Below are 18420 nucleotides of genomic sequence, written 5' to 3' on the forward strand. Positions count from 1 at the left end.
GCTAACATTAAAAGGAAAAATTGTACATTCTCGGTGGCTCACCAAGGCCGCTAGATTATTGCGATTATATGTGACAACGGAAAATCCAGATGCAAATTTAAGAATTCTGGTTGAATTTATAATTAAATGTTATGTGCCAATGTACTTCAATATCAAGTATTACAGCTCTGTCGTGTACGGCAGTGCATTGTTTTTCAAGTTCATTGGTTGGTCACGATTTCTAGAACCTCGCTACGCAAAATTATTCATATTATGCGCATTCGGTTTGATGATAGCAAAGAAAAGCGCGACTGTGCCATCAAGAAAATTCTACGCTATCGAACCGATGTTGACGAGCCAATGCAACTTAGAGTTTATAAAAAACCAGATATAAACTTTAATTGCACAAGTTATACGGAAATGATCAATTTGAATGATATAAATATTGTGTTTGAACCACCATTCACGCGAAGCATTGCGTACATACATTGAAAGAATATTTAAATCAAGATGATCCACCGTTTAATGATCCAAAAATTCCATCACACATACAAGGAACGGAACGACATGTTCAATTGCTAGCTAGCGTTTCCAAACGGGTTATACCGGAAAATGTAGAGGCTTTTATGGCGACGACATTAGAGAGCTGTGCGAAATTGCCCAGACTTGAAAGTAAAAAAGACTTCAAACAATATTTTTTTTAGTTTCTTTTCTATAACTCACCTAAGTTAATTTTTTCATTTATTTTTTTTTCTTAAGAGAAAAAATAGATATTATAAATAAATAATAAATATTATTATAAATAAATAAATAAAAATAAAGAAAAAACATAGCCATTTAGCTGATTTTTTCATGTAAAGTGCAAAACCGGCGAATTTTTGAAATTTTTGTATGGTGAACCCCCAGGGGGTTCCAGGGGGTGTGTCACTGGCATCGGTGGGTCGGGCCTCCAAAGTTAGTGGGGGTCGGTAATACATTTGGACTCGATTAGAGCACTCTAAATGGGTCAAAGTGGTATTTTTCAAAATTTGCCCCTACCCAAAAATTCGACCCAAATTGGGGGACATCAGAATTCGTTTTAGAGGTATGGTTCCTTCGGCAAAGTTTCTTATTTTGATCCCTAGAATACGATTTTCACAGAGCAATGAGCGATTTTTGAATCGACCCGCCCTAATGTATATGAATCTGTATGCTCAATTACGTGAGTAATTCTCATATTAGAACACATATTTTTACATAAATATCACTATGTACAAATGTGCCTGCATTGCGGAAAATAATCTATGCACGCACGTATGTACATACTTATATTAAATCATACGCTCATATACGACCGATTTTAGATACTCAGCTGAGACCGAGATTAAGTTTCAGGACAGGGTACATGCTATAGCACTTTGCGTAATTTTTTATTATATAGGGTATAGCACTCTGCGTAAATTTTTGTTATTGGTATTTTTTTTTCTCCTATTATTTTCTTTTGATGCGAATCATTATGCGGCTATTGAATAGTCATTAAAATTATACAATGTATCTGTATTAATTGCATGGAGTACATAGTATTAAGTATTGAATTTCATTTAGCTTCAATTTTTAAATCTCTTGATATTAATACCCAATGCCAGGTATTATTTGCTGGGCAGAATATAAAGCAAGATACTAAGTAATTATTGTAATAAAATTGTAAGCCAGTATAAACGAATACTTGCTTTGCTTTATTTCAAATGGTTCGTTGCCAGTATCTAAAGTTAAATATCGAGTAATTTAACTTTCAGTGTTAGTGTGGGTGTGGCCCTTGGGAAAATGGGTGACTGTATGGACGGAAGGACGAACTGACCAGTGATTTAGACCGATCTTTTGACGGACGAACAAGTGTCTGGCAAGGGAACTACACTCGGATTATGGAGCCAAAGGGGAGTTCAAGGCTGTTCGCATTTAGGGCACAGGTGGGGTGGGGGCGGGCTCCCCCACACAAGGACAGGCTTCTCCCGCTTTTTCTTTGTTCACTTCTATCACCAGATCCTCCTAAGGCATGAACTTTTTGCTGTGACTGCGGTTAGGTACTGTGGCAAGAACAGCGCCTCAATACCAATGGCCTGCCGGCCACCGCATCTAACCACTACAGGCAGTTACACAATGGCGCCCAACGCAATAGCCCAGCAACTTTTCTCTTCTCATTTTTCTGTAAATACCTTTAACTTTTCTAACATTTCTTTTCTCATTTTTCTGTAAATACCTTTAAACTTCTTTATTTAATATTTCTCATCTTTTATCTTAGCGCTACATTTTTTTTTAAATCTATACTACCTTATTCTAATATTCTATTTTCCGTCTTCTCGATTAGGGACAACTGATAGCATCACTTTAGTGCACACAGAAGCGATTAGTATACAGTTGATAATTTGTGCGGAGAAGTGTTGTCCGCAGAATCGGAGCTCCTGCCTGGGTCTTCAAAGGCTTTAGTAAGTGGTATCCGAGTCCAAGGTCCGCACAACATTATATTTTTTTTTTCGCGAGCGTCAAGCTATTCAAGCTGCCATATGAGCAGTCCAAAACAGCACTCTGGGGGTAATTCTGGGATTCTATGGGTAAATGTATCAACCGCGCGGTTAGCTTAGGCTTAAAAATAAAAAGGGGGATTTGTTGCCTTGACCTGTGACAGTAATTCCATGGACTAAAACAACGCCCATGCCGTTAACCCTGCCGGAGCAACACCAACAACACACTAACTATATTTAAAATAAAATTACAAATATTTTCGGCCTTTCAAAACACCTGTTTAATTGGGTTTATTTTATTGATAGATATCTTGATTACTTTTTTGAAAAAAGTAAAGTTTGTTTTTCTATTCCAATTTAATTATTACTATCCGTTATAATTAAGTTTTGATAAGCGGTTATCTTTAATTGAATTCGCTTGTTGAACTTTCCATTTAACATCAAATAGAATTGACCTATAGGGATCATTTTCATACTACATCTGCTATATTCTATTCTGCGTTGATTGGAAATTTAAGCAAATACTTATACTGGTGAATTTCAAATTTTTTTTGGTTCATTGGTTTAGCTATTTTAAAAATTGGATTACGTAATTTAATTGAACCTTTTTTTTTGTTTAATATCCCTTGAATTGAAATTATATTATTTTATTTTATGGGTTATCACATATGGTATAAGATTAATCACTTTATACAAAAAAAAAAAAAAAAAATTACGGTGATTGTATTCTTATAACAAGTTTTCATTTAACATTTTCATTTTGCTATTGGCATATCGAGCCATAACCGCACAAAGGGCTTAACCGACATAAACAAAATCGTTCAGTAGACGCTTTTTTGTATTAATATTGCGATTAATTTAGATAGTAACGTGAAAGTTGGTGTGTATAGAAGACTACATAATTGACGTATACTGATGTGGGAGTTTTTTACATTTATTATTAATAATGGCACATTTGTCGCTTACGCCCTTTTTGCTTTCCAAAAAAACAGACTTCATTACTTCAAACTGCCGGTTAAGCCAAAATTAAATTATTAAAAAATACACATTTGGAAACATTAAAAAAAGTGTTTGATGATGCAGATCAATGTTTTTATTCAGATTTCTAGACGCAATTCATATTTATTCAAATTTAAAGATGCAGGCTGATTAACAAATGTTTTAAATTTACAATTAAACTAAGTAATTTGAAATAAAAACTATATAACTAAGGTACAATCTATTTATTGCACATTGTCGTCTTCTACATCAGTATCTGGTAATGTATCTGTGATAAAAGAGTTATGTTTTAAGTTGAGGTACTCTCTGTGGGAAATTTCGGGAATTATATTTTTATCACAAAGTGATTTTAAATCTGAATACTTTAACGACGAAATTCTCTGTAAGCTCCTGTATAAATGGCGGGTCCTTTATTAAACAATGATCTACCTGTTTTTCGTAGATTAGTTTCTAAGCAATACTCAACTTTTCTTGAATCTTCAAAGTATCCATACCTGAGTAGAATATTAGGATTATTCTTTTCTAATTTAGCAGACCGCAACGTATTGAAGGATAGTTTTGATGAAACTGGGAATATTGCTAGCGAAAATGCTTTCCAGTTCTTAAAGTCCGCATATTTCATTGAGATGAAGTTATAATTTCCTGGATTAGTTCTCGCATTTGCAATTACAGTGTACCATTCGCTCGGAGCCTAGACATTTCTGTTGCGAATAAATGACTCGACAGTGCTATGCACGTAATCAACTGGCATCATTGTATGCCCTGGTAATAAATATTTTATTTTTATTATTTGAATATTGTTTGATTAAGAAAATACGCAAGTGTTGCGAGCATGGCTGTCACAATATAGGATAATTTGTTTACAGGTTTTTCTTTGATCTACAATTTTTAAATACTCAAAAATTACCGTACAGATCTTGTTGCAGCCCCTTTTGCCATCAATCTCTCCTCATAAAAAACAATATCCATTTCTGGTGCCACTTTCGTAAACGCTCTCGCTATATTAGAATAATACAAATTTACGTTTATACCATGCGGCGTACTCAGTACTTTTTGGAGATCGAATGTTGCACACAAAAACGAAGGGTTTAATTTGCTTTCCATTTGTTCTTCCAAAAATATGTGCTTGGACCTCTCCTTATCATTAATATGGCTTTGATATTCATCACTTTGTTCCTAATTTTCTTTTTCTTTTTTGTCTAGTCTTTTGTATTTCTCACAAGTCATGCACTTATCTATCTTGGGCTTATGAAAACCAATTCTATAATTGTGGAAAATTTTTCGTAACATACGGTGTGACAACTGATCGGTTTGTATATCAATGCTTTTTAAATGTTCAGGGTAGCGCTTGTATAACGTTGATACGTTTCGAAATAGCTCTGGGAGGTAAAGTTTGTTGCTCTTATTTCTACAGTAATGTGATGGAACTGCTGGTAGTTGCTCAATAAATGCATTTACTATCTTTATTTTATATTCAGGTGTCTTGTTATGACGAGAGACAACGTTTTTCTTTTCAGGATGTCTAAAATTAGCACTAACACAGCACTGTCTTTATGGAAAAGAGGACACACGGTTTTATGTTAATAAATGCACTTTATTCACACTTCAAACTTTAAAATATGTGAATGTAATTATTATTTAAAATAAAAAACAGCTTGTGCGATGGCGGGCGAAAAAAAACTCCGATTGTCGAGCGAACGGTCGGACTTGCGCGGTGCGTGACGGCTGGTGGTTTTAGATAAACTAAAAAATTGAGAGTGAGCGCGGTGGTGGTTGGCAAGCCACAGCTGAGCTGCACTGCCTGCGCTTGGCCGCACTGGCCGGGTGTTGCCAGACGGAGGGGGCGGACTTAGTCCGAAAACTCGATCATGTCTTCAACATGCCCCCCCCCCCCCCCGCCCGACGCGTTGGTGGGTTAAGGGCGGCATCAACCCTGTCCAAGGCCGCCCGTGCCTTGGCTACTAATTCCCGTATTTTGTCGTCTTTGTGACGAGCCGATCGGTTTTGTACCGCGCTCTGGCGGTTTTCCGTGCGGGCTCGTGGGGTTGCCCTGTCTCTTCGTCGGCTGTCGTTGTCCTGGCTTCCAGCATGGTTGTTCGGTCGAGCCCGGTGGAGCAAAGTATGGTGGCCGAGGGAGCATTTTCGGCAGCTGCTTGGGGAGTCGCACGCCCCGGTGGAGTGTGAGATTGCGAGGCAGTTGAGGCAGTGCCGGTGGGTTTTTGCACATTGGTATCTCTCCTCGGGTTTCATCGCTAAGAATGCCCGGCACTGTCTCAACACATGTCGTTGGCCACAGAGGCGACACTTTGGTCCCTCAGTGGTTCTGCGGGTCCTGCAAAGACAAGAAAAGAAAAATATTCGTATTTGCAGGCATGGGTGAGGGTAGCTTATATATCTTTTTCAGATTGCTAGGGTCATGAAACAGAGGGTACCAGAGGTAGGGTTGGCATTACTAGGCAGTTGGTAGCACGCACAGTTTGGCAATATTTCGGGTTATTAGTCCGTTTTGTGTTTTGAGTTCCACAACTCGAACATGGTTATCCGATCCAGGGTGTAAAGTATTACCCGTCCCAAACGCCATTCGTTCGGGGGTAGTAAATCATCCTTTACCACGACTAAATCTCCAACTTGAATATTGCGTTGAGGGCATTTCCATTTGTACCGCTTATGCAGCTCCTTGAGATACTCGTTCTTCCATCGTGTGCTGAATTTGTGGTGAAGCACTTTCAGTTTCTGCCATTTGTTGACCAAGGTGAGATGCTCTGCAGTTGGCTCCGGTAACGACAAGAGCGGCGCGCCACGTAGGAAATGCCCTGGGGTTAGGACTAGGGGATCCATTGGATCTTCGGACATAGGGGAGAGCGGTCGGGAGTTGAGGACCGCCTCTATGCGTACTAAGAGGGTAGTAAGCTCTTCGAAGGAGAACTTCTGGTTTCCTGCTACTTTCGTAAAGTTTATCTTGAAGCTTTTCACGGCCGCTTCCCATAGACCACCCATGTGGGGAGCGTATGGTGGGGTGAATTTCCATGAGAATCCGTGTGTTGCATACTTTTCGGCGACGTCTGTAGCGACTTCCCTGAGGAATGTGGTGAATTCTCTTTGTAATCCGCGTTGTGCGCCGACGAACGTCTTTCCGTTGTCAGAATATATCTGGTGGGGTAGGCCACGGCGGCCAGTAAATCGGGCAAAGGCTGCGTTGAAGGCATTCGTGGTGAGATCAGAGCACACTTCTAAATGAACAGCCTTTGTGGAAAAACAGACGAACACACAAACGTAAGCTTTGACATACGAAGCTCGGCGAAGGGGAGAAGTTTTTACCATAAATGGTCCAGCAAAGTCGACTCCTGTTGTATGAAAGGGGAATACGTTGACCTCTCGGGTGGCAAGGCTGCCATTATCTGCGTTTTCATCTGCTGTTTATAGATGGTGCAGGTTTTGCAGTGGAAGACGAGCTTTTTGACCTTTTGCTTCAAACGTGGAATGTAGTACTGTTGCTGTACCATTCGGATCATCAGCTGTTTGTCGGCATGAAGCAGGTTCGAATGGAGGAAGTCCAACAGAAGAGAACAAAATCGAGAGTTTTCGGGTATGATAATTGGGTGCCGCTCATTAAAGCTATAGGTGGCATATGCTAATCTTCCAGAAACTCGCATGATTCCTGAGTCATCTAGCATGGGGTTTAATGTCAGAAGGGTGTTATTTTTGGGTAAGGGTCCTGACGTTTGAAGCAGCTCTATCGTGTCTCCGTAATGATTCCGTTGAGTTTGAATGATGATTTTGATTTTGGCATCATTCACTTCGGCGTGGGTGAGGTTAAGCGTGGCTGGAACTTTCAGTTTCCTTGCTTTCTTGATAAACCGCAACATATAGGCCATGACTCTAAGCGCTCGAGAAAATGACGAAAAACGGTCGATTATATCTATATTTTCTTCCTGCAGGGTGTGGAATACTTCCACATGTCGTTGTTCGGGGGGAGTTGGGTGGTGAGAAATATCCTTTGGCCACGAAGTTGATGGATTGATAAGCCAATTAGGTCCTTCCCACCATAATGGACATTGGACTAAATCCTGAGGCTTGCAGCCTCGAGTGCCTAAATCCGCTGGGTTATCCTTACTGGAAACGTGCCTCCAAGTGGCGTTGTCAACGTTCTTAAGAATTTCAGAGGTTCTGTTGGCGACATACGTTTTCCAGGTATGGGGTGGTTTTTCTAACCAGGCCAGTACGATGGCAGAATCGCACCAGAGAATGAGTTCGTGTTGGGGTAGATTCAGCTCACTTCGCAGCTCTTTCACTAACTTGGAGAGTAAAACTGCTCCACAGAGTTCCAACCGTGGAAGACTCACGGTTTAGAGGGGTGCTACTTTGCTTTTAGCAGCTAGCAAATGGGATGAAAAACTATTTTCATGGGTTTGTACTCGTAAATATATACAGGCACAAAATGCTTTTTCTGAAGCATCTGAGAATCCATGCAGCTGGATTAGTTTATCGGGGGAATACTGTACCCACCTAGGGATTTTAATGTCCCTGATATGAGGTAAATTTTCATAAATTGAGGTCCATTTTTCGAGAGCTCCGGGCTTCACGTCCTCGTCCCAATCCGTTCCTTCCATCCAGAGTTGTTGCAGCAACATTTTGGCAAGAATCATTATTGGTGAAAGCCATCCTGCGGGGTCAAACAGTTTTGCGACTGCTGATAGAATCTGCCTTTTTGTAGTCGTGTTTTCTGCTGATGGTGGATCATACGTGTAGGTGAAGGTGTCGGTTAGCGCGTTCCACTGAATTCCAAGGATTTTTGTGGAACTCGAATCATGGAATTTAAGGAAGTCGACGTCTAGCAAATCCGGGTCGGGAACGGGTTTTAAAATTTCAGGGTGATTTGCCGACATCTTCCTCAAAGGGAACCCTGCCGATTTTAAGGCTTCGATAACTTGAGTCATAGAGTTCAAAGTGGACTGTATATTATGACCGCCTGACAAAATATCGTCGACATACGTTTCATTCAACAAAATGTCTTTAGCGAGCGGATATTCATCTTGACAGTCGTGGGCGAGTTGGTGTAGGGTTCGAATCGCCAAATATGGCGCGCAATTTACACCAAAGGTAACTGTTTTTAGTCGGAAATCTTCTATCGGCAGAGTTGGGTGTTTTCGAAAAACGATTCGATGAAAATCTTTATCTTCTTCATGGATGAGTATTTGGCGATACATTTTCTCAATATCGCCGTTGAAAACAAACTTATAAAGTCGCCATTTGAGTATGACGAGCATTAAGTCATTTTGTAGAATGGGGCCTGTATGAAGCACGTCGTTCAACGAGTTGCCAGAATGCGACATTTTTGATGCGTTGAAGACGACTCGCACTTTTGTGGTTTTGCTGTCGGGTTTTATGACAGCATGATGGGGTAGATAAAACGATAGATATTTACCATCTCTAATCATCTCTTGTTGGGAGGCGGGTTCCATGTGATCCATGGTTAAATATTCATTAAGGACTTCAAAATATTTGTCTCTTAATTCGGGTTTTCTTTCGAGGGTTCGTTCGATGCTAATATACTGCTGTTGTGCCGCGGGTCGTGAATGACTGAGTGCCAGATTGGCTGGAAATTCCGATTTGAAGGGTAGTTTGACTCTGTAGCGTCCATCTTCCTCACGAATTGTGGTTGTCCGGTAGAGTGCTTCGCAGTATTCATCATCTGCTGATCGTTGTTGGGTTTGGTGAACTTCTTCCTGTTCCCAAAATTGTCTCAAAAGTTGATTGATGGGGTCATCGGTGCATTCCGTGACATGAGTGCTGAAGATTGATACCTTTTCAGCTACAGGGCCGCTTAATATCCATCCGAATATTGTGTTTTGGGCAAGTAATGTTCCACTCACATTTCGTAGGAGCCCTTCGGTGAGGATTTGCGGGGTGATATCGCTGCCGATTACCACATCGATTTTAGATGGTATCGAATACTGTGGATCCGCTAAGGGTAAATGGGACAGTTCTTCGAGATCGATGCTTGAAACTCTGACTGTGGGCAAGAACTTAGTTAGTTTCGGCAAAATTATTGCTTGTGCGTCTATCATTTGGGTTAAGTCTGCTGAACAGAATGTTATCTGGCAGACTTTATTGGCATTTTTCACAACCGTTCCACCCATTCCAGATATCTGGTGGAGAGACTCTTTTGTGGGTAGACCAAGAACCTTTTGTATACGGGATGATACAAAGGTTTTTTGTGAACCTTGGTCTATTAGGGCACGAATTTTATGAAATTCGCCAGCAAAGTATACTGATACTATTGCTGTGGGTAGTAGGGTGGTTCCATGATTACTCGAGAAGAGTGAAGAAACCGGGTTTTTGTGGGCATTTTGAGCTCTGGGGTTTGGTTGTGATTGTTGGGGCTTGGGCTGCAAATGCAGTAGCGAATGATGACGCTTTTGGCAATAAACGCACGTGAAACTACTTTTACATTCGTTCTTGGGGTGTGACGTTGATAAACAGTTTTCACAGTAACTATTTTCTCTCACAAATTTGATTCGGTCTGATACCGATAAATTTCTAAACCTAACGCAAGATTTGACTGCGTGGTATTGATTGCATAATCTACACGAAGCCGTTTTATTGAACTCCGTGTGATATGCATGGGTTCTATTATTGTTAGATTGGGTCGAGTTTTGATTCACCGTTCGTGGCGTAAAACTCGAAAATTGGGGTTTCGCCTTGCCTGGTCGATAGGTACTTATTCTCTCTACTACCTCGTATCTGCTGGTCAAAAATTTATTCATATCCTCCCAAAGTGGGAGTTCTTTTCGGGAGCTGAGGGATTGTTCCCATAGTGAAAGGCTTTCACTTGGCAGCTTGGATGAGCAGAGGTAAACGAGGATTGGGTCCCAGTCCGTTGTCGGGATTCCTTGGGTGTTAAGGGTTGACATGCAGTTGTTGATTGTTGTCTGCATCTTCTGTATTTGTTCTCCGCTTTCTGCGAATATTGTGGGTAGGTTGAACAGCGTCTTCAGTTGGTTGTCGACGAGTATCCTTTTGTTCTCGTACCTAGATCTGAGCGCTTCCCAGGCAAGCTCGAAATTATTATCGCTCAGTGGGTATTGTTTTACAATAAGCCCAGCTTGTCCTTTTGTTTTCAGGCGTAGGTGGTATAATTTTTGAGCGGGTGATAATTTAGGGTGGTTTTTATAGACTGCCGTGAACATATCTCTAAAGGATGGCCAGTCTTCGTATCCACCATGAAATACTTCGGTGTCGCATGGTGGTACTTTTAAATAAAAACCGTTTGCATTTGAATTGTTCATTGGGTGGGCGGGTATTTGTTGTTGGTTGGTGCTAGCAGTATTAAAAAGCTGTAAGGCTTCTAAAATTTCTGATTTGCATGTTTGGTACGTTTCCATGCATTTAGCGAATTTTTGCTCAACCGAGCCGCTGACCTCTGTGTAATTATCTGAGAAACTTACTTCTCGATGGGACTCTAGCACCTTTGCCCATATTTTATCAAGGTCTTCTAGTTTGACCTTAAGCATACACTCTGATAAATCGGTAGCTTGGGAGGGTGACCATCTCGAGCAGTAAACCTCTAATTGGTTACCGTCATATATAAATTCCTGCAGGCGTTGGTCTGCAGTGGTCAATTTTTGGGTTTCGTTTGTTTTTGGCATTATAATTTAATGTAATTTACCAAGAAATGGGAGCTTTTATTAAGCTGTGAAAATCGAAAAAATGTTTTGTCAAAAGGAAAAAAAAAAATTTTTTTTTTTTTTTGAAACCAGCCTAATGTACGCTTGGTTCTTTATACGGGCTTGTCTCAGCGCTTCTGAGTACAAGTAATGTGGGTATATAATAATATAAATATTATAATATTTGTGTTCACTGGGATTTTATTTTTAGAGACCGGCCTAATGTGTACCGGCTTTTCGCTTTGTTGTATGTACTTGTCTCAGCGCGTCTGAGCACAAGTAAGATGGGTATATAGTACGTATGTATGTATTTATATATATGGGTGAAATATATTTGCCGACAAACTGTGGTGTACCAACAACCTTTTGTTTGCCGTGCCAATGCACTTGATCTGTATTGACAAAGTAAATGTATGCAAAATATGTAACCGATGATCTTCTTTGTTGATTCCTTCTATTATGTTGTTACATATGCTCATGCAATTACTTTGTTGAGGGTGGGTTTTTGGCTTATGCAAAAAGATATACAAGTGCGTGTGGGTATTATGGGTGCATATAATTGTAGTTTGTATGCAAAATTAATATTGGGTGCACCGGTAAAATAAACTTTGAGAAAAGTGACAAAAATTTCGCAAAGTTCGTTGCTATGGGTTTTTTTATAAAGTATACTTTATGTAATATATGCATATATGGGTAAATTGGGCAGCGGTGAATTTCACGCTGGAAAAATATATATAGCTCGTGGATGATTACCGAACTAAGTGGGTATATACATATATTAATTAAGTAATTAGCGCAACGAACTTATTGGGTATATAGAACCGGGCAATAGATTTTCCGTTGGTACGGGAATGCAAATTTATTTGTTGAAAAATTTATGTGTTTTTTGAAGGCACTGTACCTGTTGGTAACAGTGAGTAAGCAAATGAAAATTCTCCCGTTTAGGCTTTTGATGTGGGTTATATACCCAGGGTCCGGATCTTTAGATCGGAGGGGTATATAAATTTTGGGATTTTAGAATTTCGGGTCCGTGCCTTAGACGGAGGGAATATATATATATATGGGCGTGTATATATTGGGTAACGAGTACTTACTCAGACATTTCTTATTGAAAATGTGTTACTTGTGAGTTGTTTGTGTTGGACCTCCTTGTTGGTGGAGTTAGTGTTAATGTTGTTGTTGGACGTACGTAGATGTTGTGCTTTGTTTCGTTTTACAAAAAATCTTTTCTTAAATATATTTTTCTCTGAATTTTTATTATTTTCTGTTCACAAAACTTCTTTTTGTTGAGTTCCCGATTTTCCCAACTTTATCTACTTTCTTTTTTTTTTTGTATGTATCTTTTCCGTTTTTTGTGCTCGTGTTTTGTGTTTTTGTTCAAAAATTTAAATAGAATATTTTATCCAAAAATTTTAAATTTTCTTGTTTTTTTCAAAAATATTTTTATTTTCTTTAAGCTTTTCTTTTTCTTTTCACCTTCACCAACTTTTTGCACAAAACTTAATTTTTTGGATTTCTTTTGTACAAAAATGTTGTTCTTTTGTTTTTTGAAAAAATAGACTTTGTTTTGCTTTTTCCTTTTTCAATTGTATATGTAAAATAAATGGTTTTATTTCTTTTTATTTAAATTTTAATATTTTTTTTTTTTTTTTTTGCGGAAAAAAAATTATTTTCTTAAAAATTTTCCACTTCTTTTCAAACTTGTTCCTTTTCACCACCCTATCAGCACTTAATTTTAGCTTTATGCCCTTATATGTTTTAATATGTTTTTATTTTGTGTGTACAAAACTTAATTTTGTGGTAATAAAAAATTTGATGTTTTGTGATATAACTCTTTCTTTTTTTTTTTTTTGTGTTGTCACCACCCTAACATGCCCTTTTTATTTACGATTTTGTGTATGTATTTTTGGTTAAATTTATTTAAAATAATTTTTGTTAAACACTTTTATGCTTTTTTTTTTTGTGTTTTTTGTCTACACTTTATCACTTTATTCTTATTGTGTCCGTACCGACCGCGTTTTTTTATGTATTTATATAAATCAGCTTTTAGTTTTTGCAAAATATTTGTGTTTTTTATTTTACTTTGTTTTTTGCCGCTGGTTGCCTTTTTGGCACAAAAGGACCATGTCTAAAATTAGCACTAACACAGCACTGGCTTTATGGAAAAGAGGACACACGGTTTTATGTTAATAAATGCACTTTATTCACACTTCAAACTTTAAAATATGTGAATGTAATTATTATTTAAAATAAAAAACAGCTTGTGCGATGGCGGGCGAAAAAAAACTCCGATTGTCGAGCGAACGGTCGGACTTGCGCGGTGCGTGACGGCTGGTGGTTTTAGATAAACTAAAAAATTGAGAGTGAGCGCGGTGGTGGTTGGCAAGCCACAGCTGAGCTGCACTGCCTGCGCTTGGCCGCACTGGCCGGGTGTTGCCAGACGGAGGGGGCGGACTTAGTCCGAAAACTCGATCATGTCTTCAACACAGGACTAATAAGTATGGTATTTCTTATCGACCGCAATAGCTTTTGTGTTATACTCAATGTTTTCATTAAAAACTGTTGACATACCTTAGAACTTGCATTCTCGTAATTTATAGTGTAGTCTTAAGAGAAGTGTCTTCTACTCGTTTCTGATGTCTTCCTTTTATCGCATTTCCGTGTAACAAGAGACAATAACCATTGTTTCTGACGATCCTTGTTACCCATTCCCCAAAAATTTTCATTAATTTGCAAACGTTACACAGTGTAACCTTTTTCACTTTTAGGATGCCAAAAGTCCAAAAAACAATGTTCTCCAATCTCAAAAATGTTTTGACATGCAGATTAATAACCAACTGTTAAGAAAATGTATACACAGCAAAGTAAAACACCCACGGTCACCATGATAAGCATTATGAAACTTGGATAATTGAAACAAGTGTAAAAATCATTTCACAGTCCAAAATTTTTGACCAACTTTGTGGCCACGTGGTGGATTTTTGACTTGAAACTATTTTATTTAACATACTTGGGTAGGATTGGTAAGTTTCAGCCATGTAGGCATTTTTTTAAATTTTATTTTTTTTGTTTTAGACAGCCACTAAAAGTTTGGTAAGTTTAGAAAATTTTTCGTTTTCAATAGGATAAAACTTGCCTGATTCCGCCCAATTCCATTGAACGAATACATACACATTAAAGGGAATTTCATATAGTTTCAGATAAAAAAAATAAACCATTGCGAAATTTTGCGTTTTTCTTTATAATCGCCAACTTAAGGTCTCTATGCCATCGCTCACGTATGAAGCGCAGTGACCTAACAATGGAATGTCCTCAATTCAAGTCTACAATACTAGATCCCAAAAAAGACAGTTATAGCTGAAATGGTAAAACCCAGAAAAAAGAAACTTGTGCACTGAATAGCCTTCATTGTTTATCATATGAGTTTTCCCATAGTTAACGAGTTGTGCACTTATCCCATCAACTTATGCTATGTTTGCACGCCTACCTGAGGGTCGTCTATTCTGGGTGATACTTCTAAGCAATTGAGTGCTTCGGGAATATACATACATATATATGAATACATCACATAAACGTCTACCTAACGCTCTGTCGGCATATACATCATCGCAAAAGTGCTACATATGTGGGGCTTCTCCAAAAGATATGAACAATATGCGAGCCCTGTCAGAGCGAAATGTTGACAAAAGCATGCTTATCGAATGGAAAGGAAGATCTGTTGGGTGCAGGGCGAAGAAAATAAGGAAAAGATGAAAAAGAAGAAAGAACACATCCAAAATAAGAAAGGATAGGAAAGAAGTTGGTCTTTTGATTGATATGCCAAAGCAAAAAACCGGCCACACAAATGATGACAAAACTGCGAGAAGATTTTTTGAGATACTGAAATAACATCAGACATAACCGGCATAAAAATCAATCTTTTGAAAAGGCTTCATACATTACTTTCATGTATAGGATGTGGGTTTCAAATAAGTTCTGAAGCTTTTGACCACTATGTGACAGAGACAAGGGTACTATATTTATCGGAATATCCTTGGTACAATATGCCAGTGAGGGTACATAAAATTCTGTTTCATAGAAAGAGTATAATCGTGTCTGCTATTCTTCCTATTGGTCAACTTTCGAAAGAAGCTCAAGAGTCCAGAAACAAAGATGCACGAAACTATCGTGAAGTTTTCACCACAAAAAAGTCAAGAATTTGTAGTAACTTGGATTTCCTGCACAGATTGCTGATATCGTCAGCCCCGTTCATAACAGTTTGCCGAAAACCCCTAGGTCAAAGCGGTGAGCATTAACGAGTGAAATTATTGGCTTATTATGTGAACCAGAGCATGTCGACGGGTCGTCGTTACTCCGAATAACTTTATACCAGTTAAAATATCACCTTTTATTTTTAAGTATGTATTTCGATTCAGTTTTTACAAATATATGTACCTATGTTGTTTGACTTTGAAAATAAATTTTTTTAAATATTAATCAAAACCTTCTAAGCTAAAGTTAAGAAATATAAACAATTTTTTATTTATTAATTTGGGAAAAATTTAAACAACGTGACATCAGGACGGACAAGGCGACAGCTGTTTCGATTATACCTTGTAAATCTCTTCAAAGCCTTTTCTCCCGGGAGTGGGAGTCGAACCCGCACTCCTACGATAGTTGAAATGGTTACAAACGCATTCAGCTACGTTATGCCTTAGTTGTTGTTACATGCGACAGCTGTTACAGACAAATTGGTTAATTCGTTGTAGTTCTATAAATAGAACAAAAACAGCAACAAATACCAAAGTTTCTTTGAAAACCGCCGTACCAAGCATAGCTTTAACACATAATTGCATACGAAGTATGCAATGTGTAAAAGATTAAAATATGCAAAAAGAAGGCAATTGGGAAAAACTTTACAACAACTAAGGCATGACGTAGCTGAATGCGTTTGTAACCATTTCAACTATCGTAGGAGTGCGGGTTCGACTCCTACTCCCGGGAGAAAGGGCTTTGAAGAGACTTACAAGGTATAATCGAAACAGCTGTCGCCTTGTCCGTCCTGATGTCACGTTGTTTAAATTTTTCCCAAATTATTATATGGAAAATGCTTTTATAGTAGAAAATATGATTATGTGAAATTTCACCTTATATGAGGGCAAGGAGAAAAAGTGGGCGGATCACGCCCATTTTTATTCTCAAATCAGATTTTTGATATCTGCAACCACATTGCAAAATTTCAAATGAATTGCTCCATTGGTTTGGCTGTTATTAATTTTTCATCCTAAAAGTGAAAAAAGTTACACTGTGCGTTGGCTTTCGCTGAACTTTTCAGCACAGGTATTTCCACACTTCTTGTTTAAGCACGTGTTTGGCTTAACTGAAGTAGAAGTCCCCTTCTTTCGTAGAAGTCTTTTGGGTAGTGGTTTTGGAATCCTCCTACTTTATTTGAAATCTGCAACAATAACTTGGCTATATTCATTATAATTTTTATTAACAAAAATCTTAATCTACAAATAATCAACTGTGTTTGCAAGAAGTCCATATTTAAATTAAAAACACGAAAATTACGAAACATGTACACCAAAATGTAAAAACTTTTGTATTAAAATGACAAAATTTTCTCGGAAAAAAGGCTGTGTAGCGAGCACAAAAAAATATAAACAAAGTGTTTTGTGCACTTGAGCCAAAATTGCTTTATCTATAACTTCGTATCGGTATATCGTAGGACTTTGATTTTTTTGGAGCTGGTGCATTGGTAATAACGTTTCGGTTTCCATCAAAAACAAAAAAATCAAAAATAATGTCGGTTAAGCCCTTTGTGCGGTTATGGCTCGATATATTTGAATTACTTTTTATAGTTTATTGACAAACTTACTCAAATATTTATTTCTTTACTTATTTTTAAAATCAATCCATTTTATCGTTAGCCTCCTCTCTGGTAGTTAAATAGCCGTGAGGCAAACAAAAATTTAAGGCTGACCACATAATTCTGCAGTTTCGTAAATTTTTTTTTATTGATATACCTAATTTTAAGAATACCTGCATGGTTATAAAACTGAATAACCTACTTGAATTTTTCTCGATAAACTTTTACCATACCCGTAAACACAAAAACTTGTTTTTGACCTGACTGTTTGTGGTTTAAGCTATAACTTGAATTTTAGAATTAAAATATTAATCTTGAGTAAGTTACGGTGATTGGATCCTCTCATTAATCTCTTTATACCGTGAGATTTGGATTTTTTTGAATTACAATTTGAATTCACTTTTATGCTCTTAATAAGTTGTATCATCGTATTTGAATTTATACTTTTATTAATTTTTTATGATTTTGTTGGCAATTTTTGTAAGAAAAATCGCTTAATATCTTTGACGGTTCTGTCACTGGTTGAGGTTTAATACCAAACACTAATTTAATAAGATTTTCTTTTTAATTTTTTTCATAATCGTTATTGTTGCCTTGGAAAGTCGTGTTTCAAGTTTATTTGGAGACAACATTGAATATTGATTTTGGTTTGAAGAGTCTATGGAGGGTGACAAAAACAGTGACACACCAAGACCCCTAACATTATTCTCTTGTGATAGGATCTTAACAAGAAACAACATGGGGCAGTTGGGAGTTCCACGGATGATGCTACGAATAATGCGGCTGCGGTTGACACTGGAACCGGACGTCCTGTACCGACAACAGAGGATCGAATTGAACAATTGACTCAAGTCATGGAAGTGATTATGCAGCAGAATTCCTCCATTACGAAGCATCTGAATGAGGTACGTAAGATTCGTTCGGATATGTCGCAGCTTAGCAACCGCCTTGCCGAAGTGGAATCATCGATGCACGTACCAGCCGCGCAACCCTTGCAAGCAAACTCGTCCACGCCCCAACCAAGTAATGAAAGAACAGGTCAATCAAGCATACAACGGGAAAATAGTAACCAATATAGAAAGAAGGTACATCTTGATAAGTGCCACCTTAAGTTTGACGGATCAACCAAGAGCATGACAGTCGAGAGTTTTGTTTTCAGAGTTGAAAGGATGAGAGAACAACACCAGCTATCGTATGAACAGTTGCTCTCCGACTTTCATTGCCTAGTGACTGGTCCGGCATTTAAGTGGTACTGGCAGATGCTAGAGGATCACGCCGAAGACTCCACTTTTAATTATACGGTACTAAGAACAGAACTGCTGTCCCATTTCAAATCAGCCGAGTCTGATTATGAGGTCATCAAGGAAATTATGGAACGCAAGCAGCTGTCGCATGTAACCTTTGACGAGTATTATACTGATGTCCATGA

General features: G+C 38.2%; 1 protein-coding gene across 2 annotated transcripts in view; it reads left to right on the plus strand.

Moving 5' to 3' along the window:
- The window catches only part of parvin (beta-parvin), a 331571-nt gene that overhangs the window by 226726 nt on the left and 86425 nt on the right, over positions 1 to 18420 (plus strand). Inside the window, exon 6 of one of the 2 annotated variants that reach the window (XM_067782235.1) lies at positions 4994 to 5133. The exons of the other annotated variant lie outside the window; for it this stretch is intronic. Coding sequence (XP_067638336.1) covers positions 4994 to 5118 — 125 coding nt within the window. The 3' untranslated portion in view covers positions 5119 to 5133. Of the gene's footprint in view, positions 1 to 4993; positions 5134 to 18420 lie in introns of those variants that run through there. 2 annotated transcript variants of the gene reach the window in all.

Source organism: Eurosta solidaginis, chromosome 4, assembly GCF_040869045.1.
Source record: "Eurosta solidaginis isolate ZX-2024a chromosome 4, ASM4086904v1, whole genome shotgun sequence".
Lineage (NCBI taxonomy): Eukaryota > Metazoa > Arthropoda > Insecta > Diptera > Tephritidae > Eurosta > Eurosta solidaginis.